Source organism: Epinephelus fuscoguttatus, linkage group LG3 (genome assembly GCF_011397635.1).
Source record: "Epinephelus fuscoguttatus linkage group LG3, E.fuscoguttatus.final_Chr_v1".
Lineage (NCBI taxonomy): Eukaryota > Metazoa > Chordata > Actinopteri > Perciformes > Serranidae > Epinephelus > Epinephelus fuscoguttatus.
Window position 1 is genome coordinate 35,094,848 of NC_064754.1, and position 16,002 is coordinate 35,110,849.

The following is a 16,002-nucleotide window of genomic DNA, read 5'->3' on the forward strand; positions in this document are numbered from 1 at the left end:
CCTGTTTTTATAGATTATCAATTTGTTTTAGGTAGTACTGATTGTTTTTAGACTTGGTTTTAAGGTGCTGTCTTTGTTTTGTCTTTGTTTTTTTATTGGTGGAGCTTTCCAGACTAAGAATTTCACATGAATGTACCCAGTGTTACTAAGTGACTAATAAAGCTGAACTGAACTGAAAACCTGCTATTTTTTGGTTCAGGCTGGGAACCAACTTTTCAGGTTACTAACCAATTTTCTTTTTTGGTCGAAATGCTCCGAACAGTTCAAAATTTTGTGTGCAATCCACAATTGAACCTGCTTTCTATATTGGTGATGAAGAGGTAGTAAAGAGTGAAGGGCCTCGCCTGGGGATCTGCCTTATAACAAACAATATGTCCAAATTACTGTAGTGATCCATGCTACAGCTTCATTGTATCTTTCAGTTCTGAGCTGATCTTTATTTCATTAGATGGTTAGTTCTCGCCATCTAGTGGACAGAGTGGAACTACATCATCTGATGTGCGATTTCTCTGACACTGGCTGGGTTTCTACTACTGGTTAGACTGGTCTTGATGTCACCCTGAGGTTTCTTTAGATTTGATCTTACATACAATACACAGAACACCAGGACTGACGAGAAAGAAATGAGCAACCTCTTCTCTCCCAGTGTTTCCCCAGCACATGAAGGAGGACTGTGTCTGTAAACTGACCTGAAGTGAGTTCAGCAGGTGAGAATCCTACCAGAGGAATCTGTAAATGTTTGATACTCAGGATCACTTTGATTATGTTGTGCTGTATCACTGTTTAACTGTACAGTAGAAATGTTTCTTGATGCCCATTGGCTCATTCAAAATATCTATTTGAAATATGTTGTCAAATTTCTTTCCGAGTTTCGCCACAATAATTTCAGAAAGACTTATATGTAATGTTGTTACTGTTTCTTAAGTAGAATCGACAATGGTTTAATGGTAATCTGAGGTTTCCTCAGGGGAAAATGTGTCTGAACTGGTCTGACAGCTTTGATTGACTTGACTTAAGTGTTTACATCTTTTCACTGTTACAGTTTTTCTCAGTCTCTTTGGTACATTATTTAGAACAGAATTGAAATCCTCAAAAATACTTCTTTGGGCAATGTGTGACACATTAGACCAACCAATGATCAACTAGTTCTCTAAAATGCTTCTCTAAAGTAGCTCTCAGGTGCATTTTTTCTCACAGGTAAGACATTCCAAAAAATCCTTTCTGCTGCGTTGCAGGGAAGATTTCTGTCTTGATGTGGGTAAGAATCTGTGGCTCAGCAGACAGGAATGTCAGCATGTATAGAAACACTGCGTTGTAATTCCCCATAAATTCCCCATAGAGCATGTACAGTTCTGACTTAGAGATGTTTCCTATGTACTGTATATATTTCTATATTTTTTTCATTTATGCTATGCAGTGCTGTAAAACAGTCCTGTCATTTTCTTTTCTTTTCAGTGACTTGGTCTTTGTGAATGTGAACTCTGCCCCATTTCTTGCAGTCAATCTCTCACATACAGTAATGTGAACCTTGTACTGTTAAATCTAGCATTTTAACTATCTTACTTATAAACTAGTGTTCTGAGGGCATGTTTATTGACACAAGATTTTGCTTTTGAGAGATAAACTAAGGATTCTGAGCAAGTTACAGACTTTTGCAGGTAATCCATTGTTTGATTCTAATGGTACGATGTACATCCTGTTTTGCAAATGATAAGGATGGAAACTGTCATACTCTTAAGTTAAGTGCATAGATGAAGTGTTAAGTGCTTAAATGAAGCCATCTTCCAACACTGAGACTAACCCGGTTTCACTAAAGACTGTTTAGCACAGTCCAGGTCTCAACTGTCCCAGAGGCTATAACTTCCTTTCTAGATGGATCAGAGTCAGCCCAGGGTGGGCAGGAACTTAGTGGTCAGGGTCTCAGGGTCCCTCAGCCTTCAGGGGCCTGAAAAGGGGATAGAAAATGTGAACTCTCTGTTAAACTTTTGTCATAATTTAAATATTCAAAGATAGATTTAAAGATTTAGAGACACAGACCTTGACTTTCTTTTGGCACCCATAAATTCCCCAAATGCACTTTGTTTTTCAGGATGTAGCACAGGTTCAGGGTTACACATTAAGACATTTTTTTACGATTTTTGAAAATATATATATATATTTTTTTAATTTTTGTTACAGTTTTAACAATTTAAATACAGATACCGATACTGGTCATTTTTTAAATGGATAGACAAACGTGGCAGAAGCATAACCTCTGCCACCTACCTGTGGCTGGATATATTTTTCCCCTCTGAATACTTTTGTCAGACAGAGGGTGGTGCAGGAGACTTGGATGTTTGAGCATCTTCTTATTTCTGTTCAGCCTTGTTGTTTTTAAATGTTTGAAGAGGATGCTTGTGTTGCTGCTGTGAGGCACTTTCTTGTTGAAAATAGTGTTTCTTGCTATATTTTTATCTACAGGTGAACTGTAGCGCCACACCACGCTACATTTCTTTTCTGCCACTCTCTCATGTTTAATGTGAAAGTCTGTGACTGTGCATACTCCTGCATGTGCTAACTATGTGCCCTAAGTTCTGATGCAGCCACCCACATTTTGGATTTTTATAATTTCAATATCAACATATTTTTAAAGGAATCAAAACCAAATGAGTAGCTTGTCGGTACTGAAGTATCAGTTCAGCAGTGTCAGTCTGCCCACCCTGTCAGCCAAACCAAAACTCAGAGGGGGGAAAAGGATCTCTACTCTCCATGACTCTTCTCCACGTCGGAGCTCAGCACTCAAATTACTCCACCATCATTATTGACACTCAAAGATCTGTGTGTGTTGTGTTGAAGCCCAGAGCAGGAGCACAGACCAGTCTATACTGGACCTGAACCTGAAGCTGAAGCTGAACCTGAACCTGGACCTGAACCTGAACCTGAACCTGAACCTGGACCTGACCCAGCTGTGTGTCCATCAAAAGTGACCGGTCAATGGCTCGACCTATTGACCTCAAAGATGGACATCAGACTGATGATCACATCATCAGCCTGATGTCATCCATCACAAGTAATTATTTATCTCAATTTATTATTATTAAAACATGAACACACAAATAACTTTCAGCAGAATTTCAGTGTGTTCATTAATCAGTGTTTGTGACTGATCAGGATCCAAAATGAGAGACCAGTCTGAACCCAGCTGTGTGTCCTTCAAGAGTGACCGGTCTATGTTTCCACCCTTTGATCTCAAAAAAGGACACCATTCTGATGATCAAAGGTAAGAATTCAAACCTGAAGTTACTTTTGTTATGAAACACTCAAAATTCAACATAATTTTCACCAGAAGAATTTCAGTGCACCTGTTCATTTATCAGTGTATCTGATTCTATCAGGATCCAACATGAGAGACCAGACTCTCTTGGATCTGAACTCAGCTGTGTGTCTTTCAAGAGTGACCGGTCTTTGTTTCGACCTATTGACTTCAAAGATGGACACCAGTCGAATAATCAAATGTAAGAATTTAAACCAGATGTTTTTTTTGTTTTTGTGGAACACATAAAATTCAACATAGCACCTATACATTTATCAACGTTTCTGATTCTATCAGGATCCAACATGAAAGACCAGACTCTCCTGGATCTGAACCCAGCTGTGTGTCCTTAAAAAGTGACCGGTCTTTGTTTCGACCTATTGACTTCAAAAATGGACACCATTCCCATGATCAAAGGTAAGAATTTAAGCTGAAAGATATGTTTTTTTGTTAAAAAAAAAATCTAAATTCAACATAATTTTCAGTAGACTATCAGTGCACCTGTTCATTTATTGCTGGATACATTTACATGCAGCCTCATATTCCCATATTATTCCAAATATGACAATATTGTTACTTTGCTATGGGTCATGTAAACAGCATATTCCATTTGGATTGTCCCAATTAAGACATGGAACATGTCAGTATTATACAGGTTTCAATAGCATTATTTGGACATGTGTACAGCGCATTGAGAATATGCATCTAAACACATGTCTTCTTGTCTGTTTACAATCAGCTCTGTGCGTTGTCATGGATATGTTGTACACAAGCCAACTCACCAACAAGAGAAAAGCCAACATTTCTGAATGGGAGGAGAAACACACCTACTTGTAAATTATTATTATGAAAGACTTGGATATCAACAGGTTTTTGCATATGTTTAAATATCACAACACCAACCTTTTCAAGAAGGTGGTTGAAAGAATGATAGAGAGGTTGTGTTCACATGGTCCAACAAGTTCGCCACTGGTGGGAAACTGTGAAAAAATTCTATCTTGATGGAAAGAAGCAAAATGACAAGCGGCTCCAGTCGTTCCACTTTTCCATATGTTAATGTGAACATTTTGATCTGATTCAAAGAAAGCTGTGAAAAAATTCTATCTTGATGGAAAGAAGCAAAATGACAAGCGGCTCCAGTCGTTCCACTTTTCCATATGTTAATGTGATGAACAACATGCTAGATCATGTAAAGTAGGCACGGATGCATGTAAATGGGAGTATTAGTGGAGTATTCCTTTTTAATAGTCATGTAAACAACATAGTAGGAATATTGTCTTTTTCAGAATAAGGACAAAAACTGTAATATATTGTGCATGTAAACATTTTGATTGTATCTGATTCAATCAGGATCCAACATGATAGACCAGACTCTCCTGGACCTGAACCCAGCTGTGTGTCCTTTAAGAGTGATCGGTCTTTGTTTCGACCTATTGACTTCAAAGATGGACACCAGTCTAATGATCAAAGGTAAGAATTTAAACTGGAAGATTTTTTTAGTTGTGAAAACATTCAAAAGTCAACAATAATTTTCAGCAGTGTTTTATCTCTTGCACATTTATAAGTATTTGTGTTTCTTTCAGGATCCAATGTGAGAGACCATTATACCATGCACCCAACTGTATATCCATGAAAAGTAACCACTTCAGACAGTTTTATACCAAGATACAAAAAAAGCATTTTACAAAGTAAAGTACTTCTTGTTTAAATTCTTAAATTGCTTTTCCCAAAAATAATTGTATTGAGCATGAAGGTCATTTTCACAGTGTATATCCTGTATATCCATGAAAAGTAACCACTTCAGAACAGTTTTATACCAAGATACAAAAAGCATTTTACAAAGTAAAGTACCTGTGTAAATTCCCCCTGTTTTCCCTGTTTTCCACAAATTACATTTATATGTTCTTAAACTGTTTTTGTTCTGGCAAATGAAGTGTTACATTAAAGAGTTGTAGGTCCGAGGTTGTGTAATGTTTCAGACTTCACATCCTGAGCCCTGTCTGTTGTTAATGTCAGTGAAAGATGGTGATTTCAGTTTCATGTGCTTTAAATCACTGCAGGTTTTTTTTTCTTTTTGTATGAAACCAGACCAGATATTTCTCTAACGTTAACACAGAGCTGTGAGAGTCTCAGAACACAGTTTCATAATTCTGCAGTCACTCATACCGTAAAATCAGATAACTTTGATGACAACTAATAAAATATGTTGTTGGCAAACGTTTGCTGGTATGTTTGGTAGCAACATTTTTGTGACTTGCTTTACCTGTTTTAAAAGCATTTAAAGCATTTTCTTCTCTCTTACAAACATATTTCATGTTGACAATTAAATGTATACAAAAGTAATTTCTTGCAGACTTGTAACAAACTAAATATGGAACCACCATTCTGAACTTCAGTCTCTTAACTTTTTTGTGTTCCAGCTGCTTGAGGAAAACATTGTCAGTTTTGTGAAGAATGAGCTGAAGAGGATTCAGAGAGTTCTGAGGTCAGATTCCCCAGAATGCTTAGAGAGTCAGAGGGAGGAAGAGGAGGTGTTGCACGGTGAGGAAGAAGAGCAGAAGAGGAGCAGCAGAGAGGCGTTTCTGAAGATCACACAACACTTCCTGAGGAGAATGAAGCAGGTGGAGCTGGCTGACTCTCTGCAGAGCAGTAAGAGGACTTTAACACATTTAACATGATGGAAAGAGGAAATGGAGGCAACATGGGAGATGTTTACATTTCCAGTCTTAGTATATTGTCATAGTTAATTTTTTATGGGATTTAGTGCAGCATCGGCCATAGCGTTTATTTAGACTCTTGTGTTTCCTGTTTTGAATGACTGCTGTCCATGCTCTGAGTCTTAACTTTTTGTGTTCCAGCTGCTTGAGGAAAAAATTGTCAGTTTTGTGAAGAATGAGCTGAAGAGGATTCAGAGAGTTCTGAGGTCAGATTCAGTAAGCAGGTGGAGCTGGCTGACTCTCTGCAGAGCAGTAAGAGGACTTTAACACATTTAACATGATGGAAAGAGAAATGCAACATGGGAGATGTTTACATTTCCAGTCTTAGTATATTGTCATAGTTAATTTTTTATGGGATTTAGTGCAGCATCGGCCATAGCGTTTATTTAGACTCTTGTGTTTCCTGTTTTGAATGACTCATTCCTCTTGTAGTGTGTACTGTCAGTTCTGACCCTCTCGTATATAGTGCGCTGGCCAGCTGAGATAGAGCAATTGGACTCGTTGCACTCACCGGTTTCCATTCACCAAAGCACAGTCTTTTATCTCCCTTCTTCGACCTTCTACCTCCCTTCTCCTCCTCAACAGACAAAACATTAGCAGAACAAGGTTGTTGTCGTACTGCTGCTTCAAGAATATAAGCAAAACAAGCCCGAAAAAGGCACTAAGAATATTTCCCATGTAAACTACCTGGAAAGACTTTAATTCCAAATGATTTCATTCAGATTTATTTCATTCTGAATGAGAAGCCATCATGTAACCGTACCCATTGTGAGCCACCTCATTACCATCAGTTAGCTCGATTGTATGCTTTGGGTTACTTAATTCATGTTCACTGCAACAGATGTCTTTTTCATGTGGCATGACAGCCCTTAACTGTAGGCTACATTAGGACATCAGTTTCTGAATTACTACTGTAAGTCGAGGGCAGTAGCGTGCACAACTTCTTAATATCAAAAGCTTTCTCAGCTTGCCACCTTGTCGCTCGTACTTTGTCTATTTCAGAATGGTTATCCTTGCATTTTTATTGTCAAAAGTTGTGGATGGTCCCGACAGAACCAATCCATTCCATCCTGTTTTTTCTTCACCTGTCTGTTGAGGTACCTAGAGACACTGCAGTCTGTTAAAAGGTCAGTAGAGAATCAACACTCATGCTCAACAATGACTATTTTTAAGTATTCCATTGATTTCGACACAGACTCTATACTCCAGCCTACTACCCCATTCCATGGACAATAAGCGAGGTGCAGGCGTTCCTCTGTATCGTCAGTGAAGAGGAATTACAGCATGAGCTGGATGGAGCAGTGACATAGCTCTTACTATCTGGTAACATTGCTGCCTACATTTAATAGTACTACTGTCTGTGGACGACACAAAACAGTAGATACGCAAAACAGATTTATGGTTCAGGTACATGTCCATACAGGTTAGGTATGGTTCTAAGGGTACAAAACCGAAAGTTTTTGGTGGAAATGGGGCTATAAACTTAATGCCATGATTGCCAACAAGACACAATCTTTACCTTAACCCTGGTCCACTCAGGTTCTTTTCTCATGTTGACAACCATGGAGGGCAAGGTTTGGTTTCAGTCCTTTTAGGTTAAGGAGACTTTACCAACATACCTCAGTGATGACAGTTGTCATTTGTTGTCCATCAGGGTCTCAACAAAAGAGTTGCACTTTCAACAGCACACCATTTTCATGTGTTCATAGCACTACTCTCCTCACTGGTATCTGCCACTGAGGAAGTGCATAATAAACAAGGAGCAGTGATTCGTTTTGAGGGTCAGTTTCTTAGCATTGTCCTATTTGATGTTTTGATTCTTTGAGAGTTTGGTAAGAGAGCCTTTCATGCCAAATCCAACTACCATATGTGGTCAATTTCTTGATGTTAGTGATGGATTTTTTTTTTTCTTCAGGGACATCTGCTGCAGTGAGCTGTAAACTTAAAGCTAACCTGAAGAAGAAGTTCACGTGTGTGTTTGAGGGGATTGCTAAAGCAGGAAACCCAACCCCTCTGAGTCAGATCTTCACAGAGCTCTACATCACAGAGGGAGGGGCTGCAGAGGTTAATGGTGAACATGAGGTCAGACAGATTGAAACAGCATCCAGGAAACCAGACAGACCAGAAACAACAATCAGACAAGAAGACATCTTTAAAACCGGACCTGGAAGAGATGAACCAATCAGAACAGTGATGACTAAGGGAGTGGCTGGCATTGGGAAAACAGTCTTAACACAGAAGTTCACTTTGGACTGGGCTGAAGACAAAGCCAATCAAGACATACAGTTCACATTTCCATTCACTTTCAGAGAGCTGAATGTGCTGAAAGAGAAAAAGTACAGCTTGGTGGAACTTGTTCATGACTTCTTTACTGAAGTCAGAGAAGCAGGAATCTGCAAGTTTGAAGAGCTCCAGGTTTTGTTCATCTTTGATGGTCTGGATGAGTGTCGACTTCCTCTGGACTTCCAAAACAATAAGATCTTGACAGATGTCGAACAGTCCACCTCAGTGGATGTGCTGCTGACAAACCTCATCAAAGGGAATCTGCTTCCCTCTGCCTGCCTCTGGATAACCACAAGACCTGCAGCAGCCAATCAGATCCCTCCTGAGTGTGTTGACATGGTGACAGAGGTCAGAGGATTCACTGACCCACAGAAGGAGGAGTACTTCAGGAAGAGATTCAGAGATGAGGAGCAGGCCAGCAGAATCATCTCCCACATCAAGACATCACGAAGCCTCCACATCATGTGCCACATCCCAGTCTTCTGCTGGATCACTGCTACAGTTCTGGAGGATGTGATGACAACTACAGAGGGAGGAGAGCTGCCCAAGACCCTGACTGAGATGTACATCCACTTCCTGGTGGTTCAGTCCAAAGTGAAGAACATCAAGTATGATGGAGGAGCAGAGACAGATCCACACTGGAGTCCAGAGAGCAGGAAGATGATTGGGTCTCTGGGAAAACTGGCTTATGAACAGCTGCAGAAAGGCAACCTGATCTTCTATGAATCCGACCTGACAGAGTGTGGCATCAATATCAGAGCAGCCTCGGTGTACTCAGGAGTGTTCACACAAATCTTCAGAGAAGAGAGAGGACTGTACCAGGACAAGGTGTTCTGCTTCGTCCATCTGAGCGTTCAGGAGTTTCTGGCCGCTCTTCATGTCCACCTGACATTCATCAGCTCTGGTGTCAATCTGCTGTCAGAAGAACAATCAACCTCCCAGTGGCCTAAAGCCTTCAGAGACAAACCCAAACTGAAACATCTCTATCAGAGTGCTGTGGAAAAGGCCTTACAAAGTCCAAATGGACACCTGGACTTGCTTCTCCGCTTCCTCCTGGGTCTCTCACTGCAGACCAATCAGACTCTCCTACGAGATCTGCTGACACAGACAGAAAGTAGCTCCCAGACCAACCAACAAACAGCTGAGTACATCAAGAGTAAGATCAGTGACAGTACCTCTCCAGAGAAAATTATCAACCTGTTCCACTGTCTGAATGAGCTGAACGACCGTTCTCTAGTGGAGGAGATCCAACAGTACCTGAGTTCAGGAGATCTCTTCACAGATGAACTTTCTCCTGCTCAGTGGTCAGCTCTGGTCTTCATCTTACTGTCATCAGAAAAAGATCTGGACATATTTGACCTGAAGAAATACTCCGCCACAGAGGAGACTCTTCTGTGGCTACTGCCAGTGGTCAAAGTCTCCAACAAAGCTCTGTAGGTGGATGGATCATTATAGTCAGCAGCTGCATTATTCATCATTTCTCTAAATACATTATAAAATACATTTGTGTTTATGTTTTACAGATGACATATTAAATTTGTTGTTTGTCTCACCAATCCCACAGCCTGAACTTGTGTAACCTCTCAGATAGAAGCTGTGAAGCTCTGTCCTCAGCCCTCAGCTCACAGCTCTGTAGTCTGAAAGAGATGGACCTGAGTAACAACAACCTGTGGGATTCAGGAGTGGAGCTGCTTTCTGTCGGACTGGGGAGTCCACACTGTAGACTGGAAACTCTCAGGTCAGTATTCAGCTGTTTGTTAAACAGTCAAGCTTTAGGTTCATATTAGTGAATAACACCTGTAGGGTCTTTATGGTTGCATGATTTCTGTTTTTTGATACAATCACAAAAGACAGATGAAGGTAGTGTTGCAGTGATTTGATGTTAGTGAAATGTGTGTGTGAGTGTGAGTGTGTGTTTGCATATCCATCTGTCTGCTGCCGTCGATCTCAAATACTACTGGACCAGTCAGCCTAATATTTTGTGTGCACATTTATGACTGTATGCTCAAGGGCCTCTTGTAGTAATGCTGATTCAAAGTTGTTTAAAAAAAAACTTTTATTTTCGGTCGTATGCGGTCATTGACTGTAGACCCGTCACTCCTTTTACCCAGCCAGTAGGGACTGCAAGTTTTCGGCACATTGGCCTGGCTAAGAACAACAATCCTTACTGTCTGTTGTCGGCCACATTTTGGTCTTCTACATGTCTCAAAAATAATCACCCATAAAAATGTTCGGTCTTATTTTGAACTGGAGCATCTGCAGATTAATTCAATACTCAATATATTCTGATCCTCCAAAGTTAGGCACATAATTCCTTTATATTTGTACTTCTACCACAGATAGCCTAGGCAAGGTTTGGTAAGTGGTTTCTCTTTTGGTCTATTTGATTGTGTGCATCATTGTTGTTTCCCACTTTGTTGTACTGTAGCCTTCAGACTAAATTAATACTGTTCAAAGTCCAGTTATGCTGCAGCTCTGTCTAAAATAGACATGAGGTGTGTATTTTTCTTACCTTCTGGGAACATCTGAAATGCATCTAGGAGTTGTGAGAATTTTCTAGAGTAGCCGCGATCAGCTTGGGCAACTGCTTGGCTGCCTGGCAGAGATCTGCATTCCTCTGACGGGACTCTGTTAGTTATGTTTATTTGTGGTTATTGTGACTGATATTGATCCAGTTTTGGGTCGCCCCCAGACCCTTATAGAGGGGAGCTAACCATTGTTGGCTTTATCCCCTTTACGTAACCTGAAGTAGTGGGTCTTTTGTTTTTCTCTCTCTCTCTTTTTAAGGATTGACAGTCTGATTCAGCTGTGGTCTTGGTTGAGGGGAGGAATAAGGTCACCCAGCCTTCCTCCCCCATCTGCTTACTCCGCACAGATCCGCTAGAGTGAGTCAACACACTCGAGCCGAAGATACATTTTCTAAAACTGTTTATAATGTGTTCCTAAATCTAGACTGTCAGGCTGTCTGATCACGGCAGACGGCTGTGTTTCCCTGGCCTCAGCTCTGAGCTCCAATCCCTCCCATCTGAGAGAACTGGACCTGAGCTACAATCATCCAGGAGACTCAGGAGTGAAGCTGCTGTCCGCTGCAGTGGACGATCCACGCTATAGACTGAACACTCTCAGGTATGGACAGACAACAAGAGCTCACATGCATGTTTCTCTAATGTCTCTAATTTCATATTCTTCTGCTGTGGTCTGTCATCATGAGGGGCGTTTTATTTCTCTTTAATCTGTTCAGAGCAGTGAGTATACCTGAGTTAGGAAACACATGGATCCCCAGAACTTTTATCTGATTGAAACACTCATTAAAACATTCCTCATTTTAGACCTGCTAGCAACATGGCTCTAGGAATGGCAATGTTTATCAGTCCAAACCTTTAGACTGAAATATCTATTCAACTTTTTGTTCATTTATGTCCCACTCAGGATGCATTGTAATAACCATGGTGATTTTCTGACATTCCATCTAGTGCCATCATCAGATCAATATTTTAATTTGTCGAGTATTTTGGTTTCAAGTTGTTTTTTGTCATTATAAAAGAAGGAGATATACTTTATTAATCCTTGAAGGGAAATTCAATTTTTTTCATTCTGTTGTCATATACACACAGGCCTGAAATGCACACATACACAAATAGGACCTATACATGCTTTAATAGATAGATTTCAGAGTGAGGGCGTTGGTTTCGCTGAGCAGTTGAAAAGACAGGATGGTGGTGTCATGGCGCCGTCCTATGGCGACTTGGTGTTGCTCTGTCTGTCAGTGTGTTTGTTTACGCTGTGTTTACATGTGGATTATGTCCTGGGGGTAATCAGGTACGAGAGACTGGCTCTCCTTCACATTTGGGATAGCATGGCTAAAGTTGAGCCAAAGCTGAACTTTTACAAGGACATTTTAATCGGACCTAGGGACATAAGTGGTAGCCGGGTGATCACCAACCCCAAACCCCAGCTGAGAACCAGGAAGCGGGGCAAAAGAGCTGGCGCTCTAGTCCGTCTGAAACAGCAGAGGCACCGAACCAAGCGGTTTACAAAGCGTTTTACTCTCCAACGTCTGATCTCTAGTAAACAAGCGCAATGAGCTCTCCATCCTCATCAACAGCAGACGGGTCATTACGGATTGCTCTATTCTGTGCTTCACTGAAACCTGGTTCAACGCTGGCATCCCCGACAACAGGACGGCTTCACCCTCCACCGCACAGACCGTACTGAGGCGTCACAGAAGACCAAAGGTGGGGGAGTATGCTTCTATGTGAACCAGCGGTGGTGCACAGACACAACAGTGATCTCACGGACCTGCTCTACAGTCCTTGAGACATTATCCATAAAGTGCAGGCTGTTTTACCTGCCAAGAGACTTCACTTCCACCATACTGATCGCTGTTTACATACCTCCTCAAGCCACAGAACCCTCTCATCACGTATCAGTTTCAGTTTATTTAGAGTGTAAAATCACCATGGTAGAAACATGATCTGTCAGGTATTTTTACCTGGATTCTGTGGTGTTGGTTCTAGGAAACTTTAACCATGTCAATCTGAAGAGATCCCTGCCCAGGTTTAAACAACAGATCCAAGTGCCCACCAGGTATAATAAGATCCTGGATCAATGTTACTGTGTCATTGCTAATGCCTATCATGCAGTGGCTTGGGCTCTGCTAGGGAAGTCAGACCATAACACCATCCTTCTAACCCCTAAAACTAAAAGCTGTTAAACCAACAACTACAGTGGTAAAACAATGGCCTACTTCAGCAACTGATGCACTGAAGGACTGTTTTGATAATACAGACTGGTCTCTTTTTATAGAATCATGTCATGATCTACCAGGGCTGGACTGGGACAAAAAATCAGCCCGGGCATTTTGAGCCTAGTCCGGCCCACCAGGTATTGATAGAAAGACAATGAAGCCTATGAATGAAAACACACAAAACTTTCTTGTGACACCGCTTGTACACTGTCTTGTTGGTGTATATGTACTTGTCTAATAAATTTAAACCTACACCATCCTCCCAGTCCCATTATTCTATACAGTACTTACTTAGAGGAACCCAAAAGGCTGCTTGGTCTAGTGAACCTCCTGAACAATGAACGTATGATGGGATCCTGAAAATTGGACAGTGAAGAATAGAGGTGAGACATGATCATTGATGAATATTAAAATTAATAAATGACAGATTTAGTAATATTTTCATAGACTATGTACTCAGCACATCAATAAACAGCACAGCAACACATAATACTTCCTCAAACATGGCAACCTTTAAAAAGTGAAGGGATATTTCAAATTGAATGGAAACATGCCCACAATAAAAACAAAATACAGGTAATTATTGTCCACAAGAGTTTGCTGTTACATGTCAGTAAAAAAACACAATAAGATAAAAACACAACATATCTAGAATAAAGAGGATATTTATGTATAAAAGACAAATACATTTAAGTAGTTACTTTTAACTCCAAGCCACTTTTATGTTAATGAGCAGCATCACATCTCCTGGCAAATCCTAATTTGATTCAATCTAAATTATATTTGCAAGTGGGTTTATGATGAATACTAGCCTAATCATTTGGTTTTACATGAACATTTTTGCTCTGTTGAGCTTCAGCTGTTTCAGAGTAAAGAATTCCTGCATAGTGCACTTATATCAATTAATAGACATTGAAATATTTTACTACCTAACTAATAAAGACTATACTTAACTAAATGAATAAAATAAAAAGTTACTGAAGCACTAAGATCACCATCACTAGTATAACATCATAGAAACAGCCCAGCAGTAGAGAAACCCCGTCATGCTGCTCAACAGCCAGCTAAACTGTTAAATGGCCAACTCATAACTATGCTGTGTTAAGAGTTAGCAAGCACAACGAAAATAAACTATCAACCAAACTTGATTCATATCTGACAAGGCCCAAGTGGGAGGGGGCATCGGCCCTCGGCTGTAATTGGTCCAGCCCAGAATCAATCATGACTAATGGGCCGATCTACCAGTTTTGTGTACCAATAGGTATCATGACATGACTAAAAAAAAAAACGGCCCGGCCCAAAATTACCATCGGCCCACCAGGCAAATGCCCGGTATGCCCGATGGCCAGTCCAGCACTGTGATCTATCATCATTTACTTAGGTGGTCAATGCCTATATAATGTTTTCTGAAAACATATCTGTGCTTACTAAGACTGTGACTGGGTACAGCAATAACAAGCCATGGTTTAGCAGAGAGATAAAAAAAATCTCTGGAAAAACAAAAGCAATGCTTATAAGAGTAAGGACAGAGGTTTATATAAAGTGGCTAAATATGAATTTGGGAAAGCTGTCACTTAGGCTAAAGCTGACTACAGACACAAGTTTGAGAACAAACTTAACAGCAATGACAGCAGAGGAGTATGGGAAGGCTTGAGGCAGATTACCAATTACACAAGCACAGCACCAGGGGTCAGTGATGATCCTGAGCACCCTGACAGTCTAAATGAGTTTTACTGTCACTTTGATAATAGTTATGCCCCTTTATGCAGCCCAGGTGTGCAAACCCTGTCAGCTCCCCTTTTGTCATCGAAGAAGATGAGGTCAGGCTCCTACTTAAAAAACAAAATTGCAGGAAAGCTGCAGGCCCTGACCTTGTATCGTCTGCCACCATCAAACACTGGGCAGTTAAGTTGGCCCCAGTTCTCACACATATTTTTAACTGGTCGTTAAGGGAATGCAGAGTCCCTGACTGTTGTAAGTCTGCTGTCATAGTTCCCGTGCCCAAAAACACTAAGATTAGTCTGAATGATTACAGACCGGTAGCCTTAACTCCTGTAATAATGAAAATCTTTGAACACATTGTATCTGAACACCTGTCCAGAGTAGTCAGCCTAGAACCCTTCCAGTTTGCATACAGGGCAAACAGGTCCGTTGAGGATGCTGTGTCCCTATGTATTCACTCCATCCTACAGCATCTGGAGGCCCCAGGCAACTATGCTAAGATCCTTTTTCTGATTTTAGCTCTGCTTTTAATACAATTTTACCCAGCAAACTTTTTAAGAAACTTCAACAGTTGGACAGACTCCCTTTGTCACTAGGTCTTGGATCCCCTGCTGCACAGAAAACAAATTGTTAGGGTCAATAATAAGACCTCTAGGGTCAAACACATTGGCACTGGCGCCCCCCAGGGGTGTGTCTTATCACCCCTGTTATATTCACTCCATCAGAGGCTCTTTTTCCTCCATCAGTTGAGGAAATTTGGGATGGCAGCGCTCCATGCCTGCACCAATACCTTATGGAAGTAGGAAACTCCCCCACAGCACTTGAATAATCTGCCCTCTGTTTTTTTGTCATTGTATTTTTATATGGTATTTATGCTGTAAGTATGTTGTTGTAAGCTACTGTCATTACCGTCTGTCCTGCATCTCTCTCTGTCACTCTCTCTCTCTCTCTGTCTCATTGTGTCATACAGGTTACTGTTAATTTATCATGTTGATCTGTTCTGTACGACATCTATTGCACGTCTGTCCATCCTGGAAGAGGGATCCCTCCTCAGTTGTTCTTCCTGAGGTTTCTACCGTTTTTTTCCCCTGTTAAAGGGTTTTTTGGGGGAGTTTTTCCTTATCGGCTGAGAGGGTCCTAAGAACAGAGGGATGTCATATGCTGTAAAGCCCTGTGAGGCAAACTGTGATTTGTAATATTGGGCTTTATAAATAAAATTGATTGATTGATTGATGCTCTTA

The 16,002-nt window shown here is 40.8% G+C and overlaps 1 protein-coding gene across 3 annotated transcripts; it reads left to right on the forward strand.

Moving 5' to 3' along the window:
• The first annotated feature begins 5,757 nt into the window (after positions 1-5,757).
• On the forward strand, positions 5,758-16,002 carry LOC125884797 (NLR family CARD domain-containing protein 3-like). Of its 3 annotated transcripts, none has more exons than XM_049570013.1 (5): positions 5,758-5,941; positions 7,925-9,725; positions 9,857-10,030; positions 11,245-11,418; positions 12,398-16,002. In XM_049570013.1, exons 1-5 carry the CDS (start codon positions 5,905-5,907, stop codon positions 12,549-12,551), a joined length of 2,340 nt encoding a protein of 779 aa, XP_049425970.1. In that variant the 5' UTR covers positions 5,758-5,904; the 3' UTR covers positions 12,552-16,002. The 3 variants fall into 3 exon arrangements, with proteins under 3 accessions (XP_049425970.1, XP_049425980.1, XP_049425958.1); XM_049570023.1 differs by having other exon boundaries at positions 12,401-16,002; XM_049570001.1 differs by having other exon boundaries at positions 12,112-12,530.

What these genes read in the sequence shown, in the direction of transcription:
- LOC125884797 (XM_049570001.1), top strand. Translation starts at nt 5,905, where the DNA reads ATGAAGCAGGTGGAGCTGGCTGACTCTCTGCAGAGCA. An exon ending in AAAGTCTCCAACAAAGCTCT is followed by an intron (nt 9,726 to 9,856) that starts GTAGGTGGATGG and finishes CCAATCCCACAG; the next exon opens with CCTGAACTTGTGTAACCTCT. An exon ending in TATAGACTGAACACTCTCAG is followed by an intron (nt 11,419 to 12,111) that starts GTATGGACAGAC and finishes GGGGGTAATCAG; the next exon opens with GTACGAGAGACTGGCTCTCC.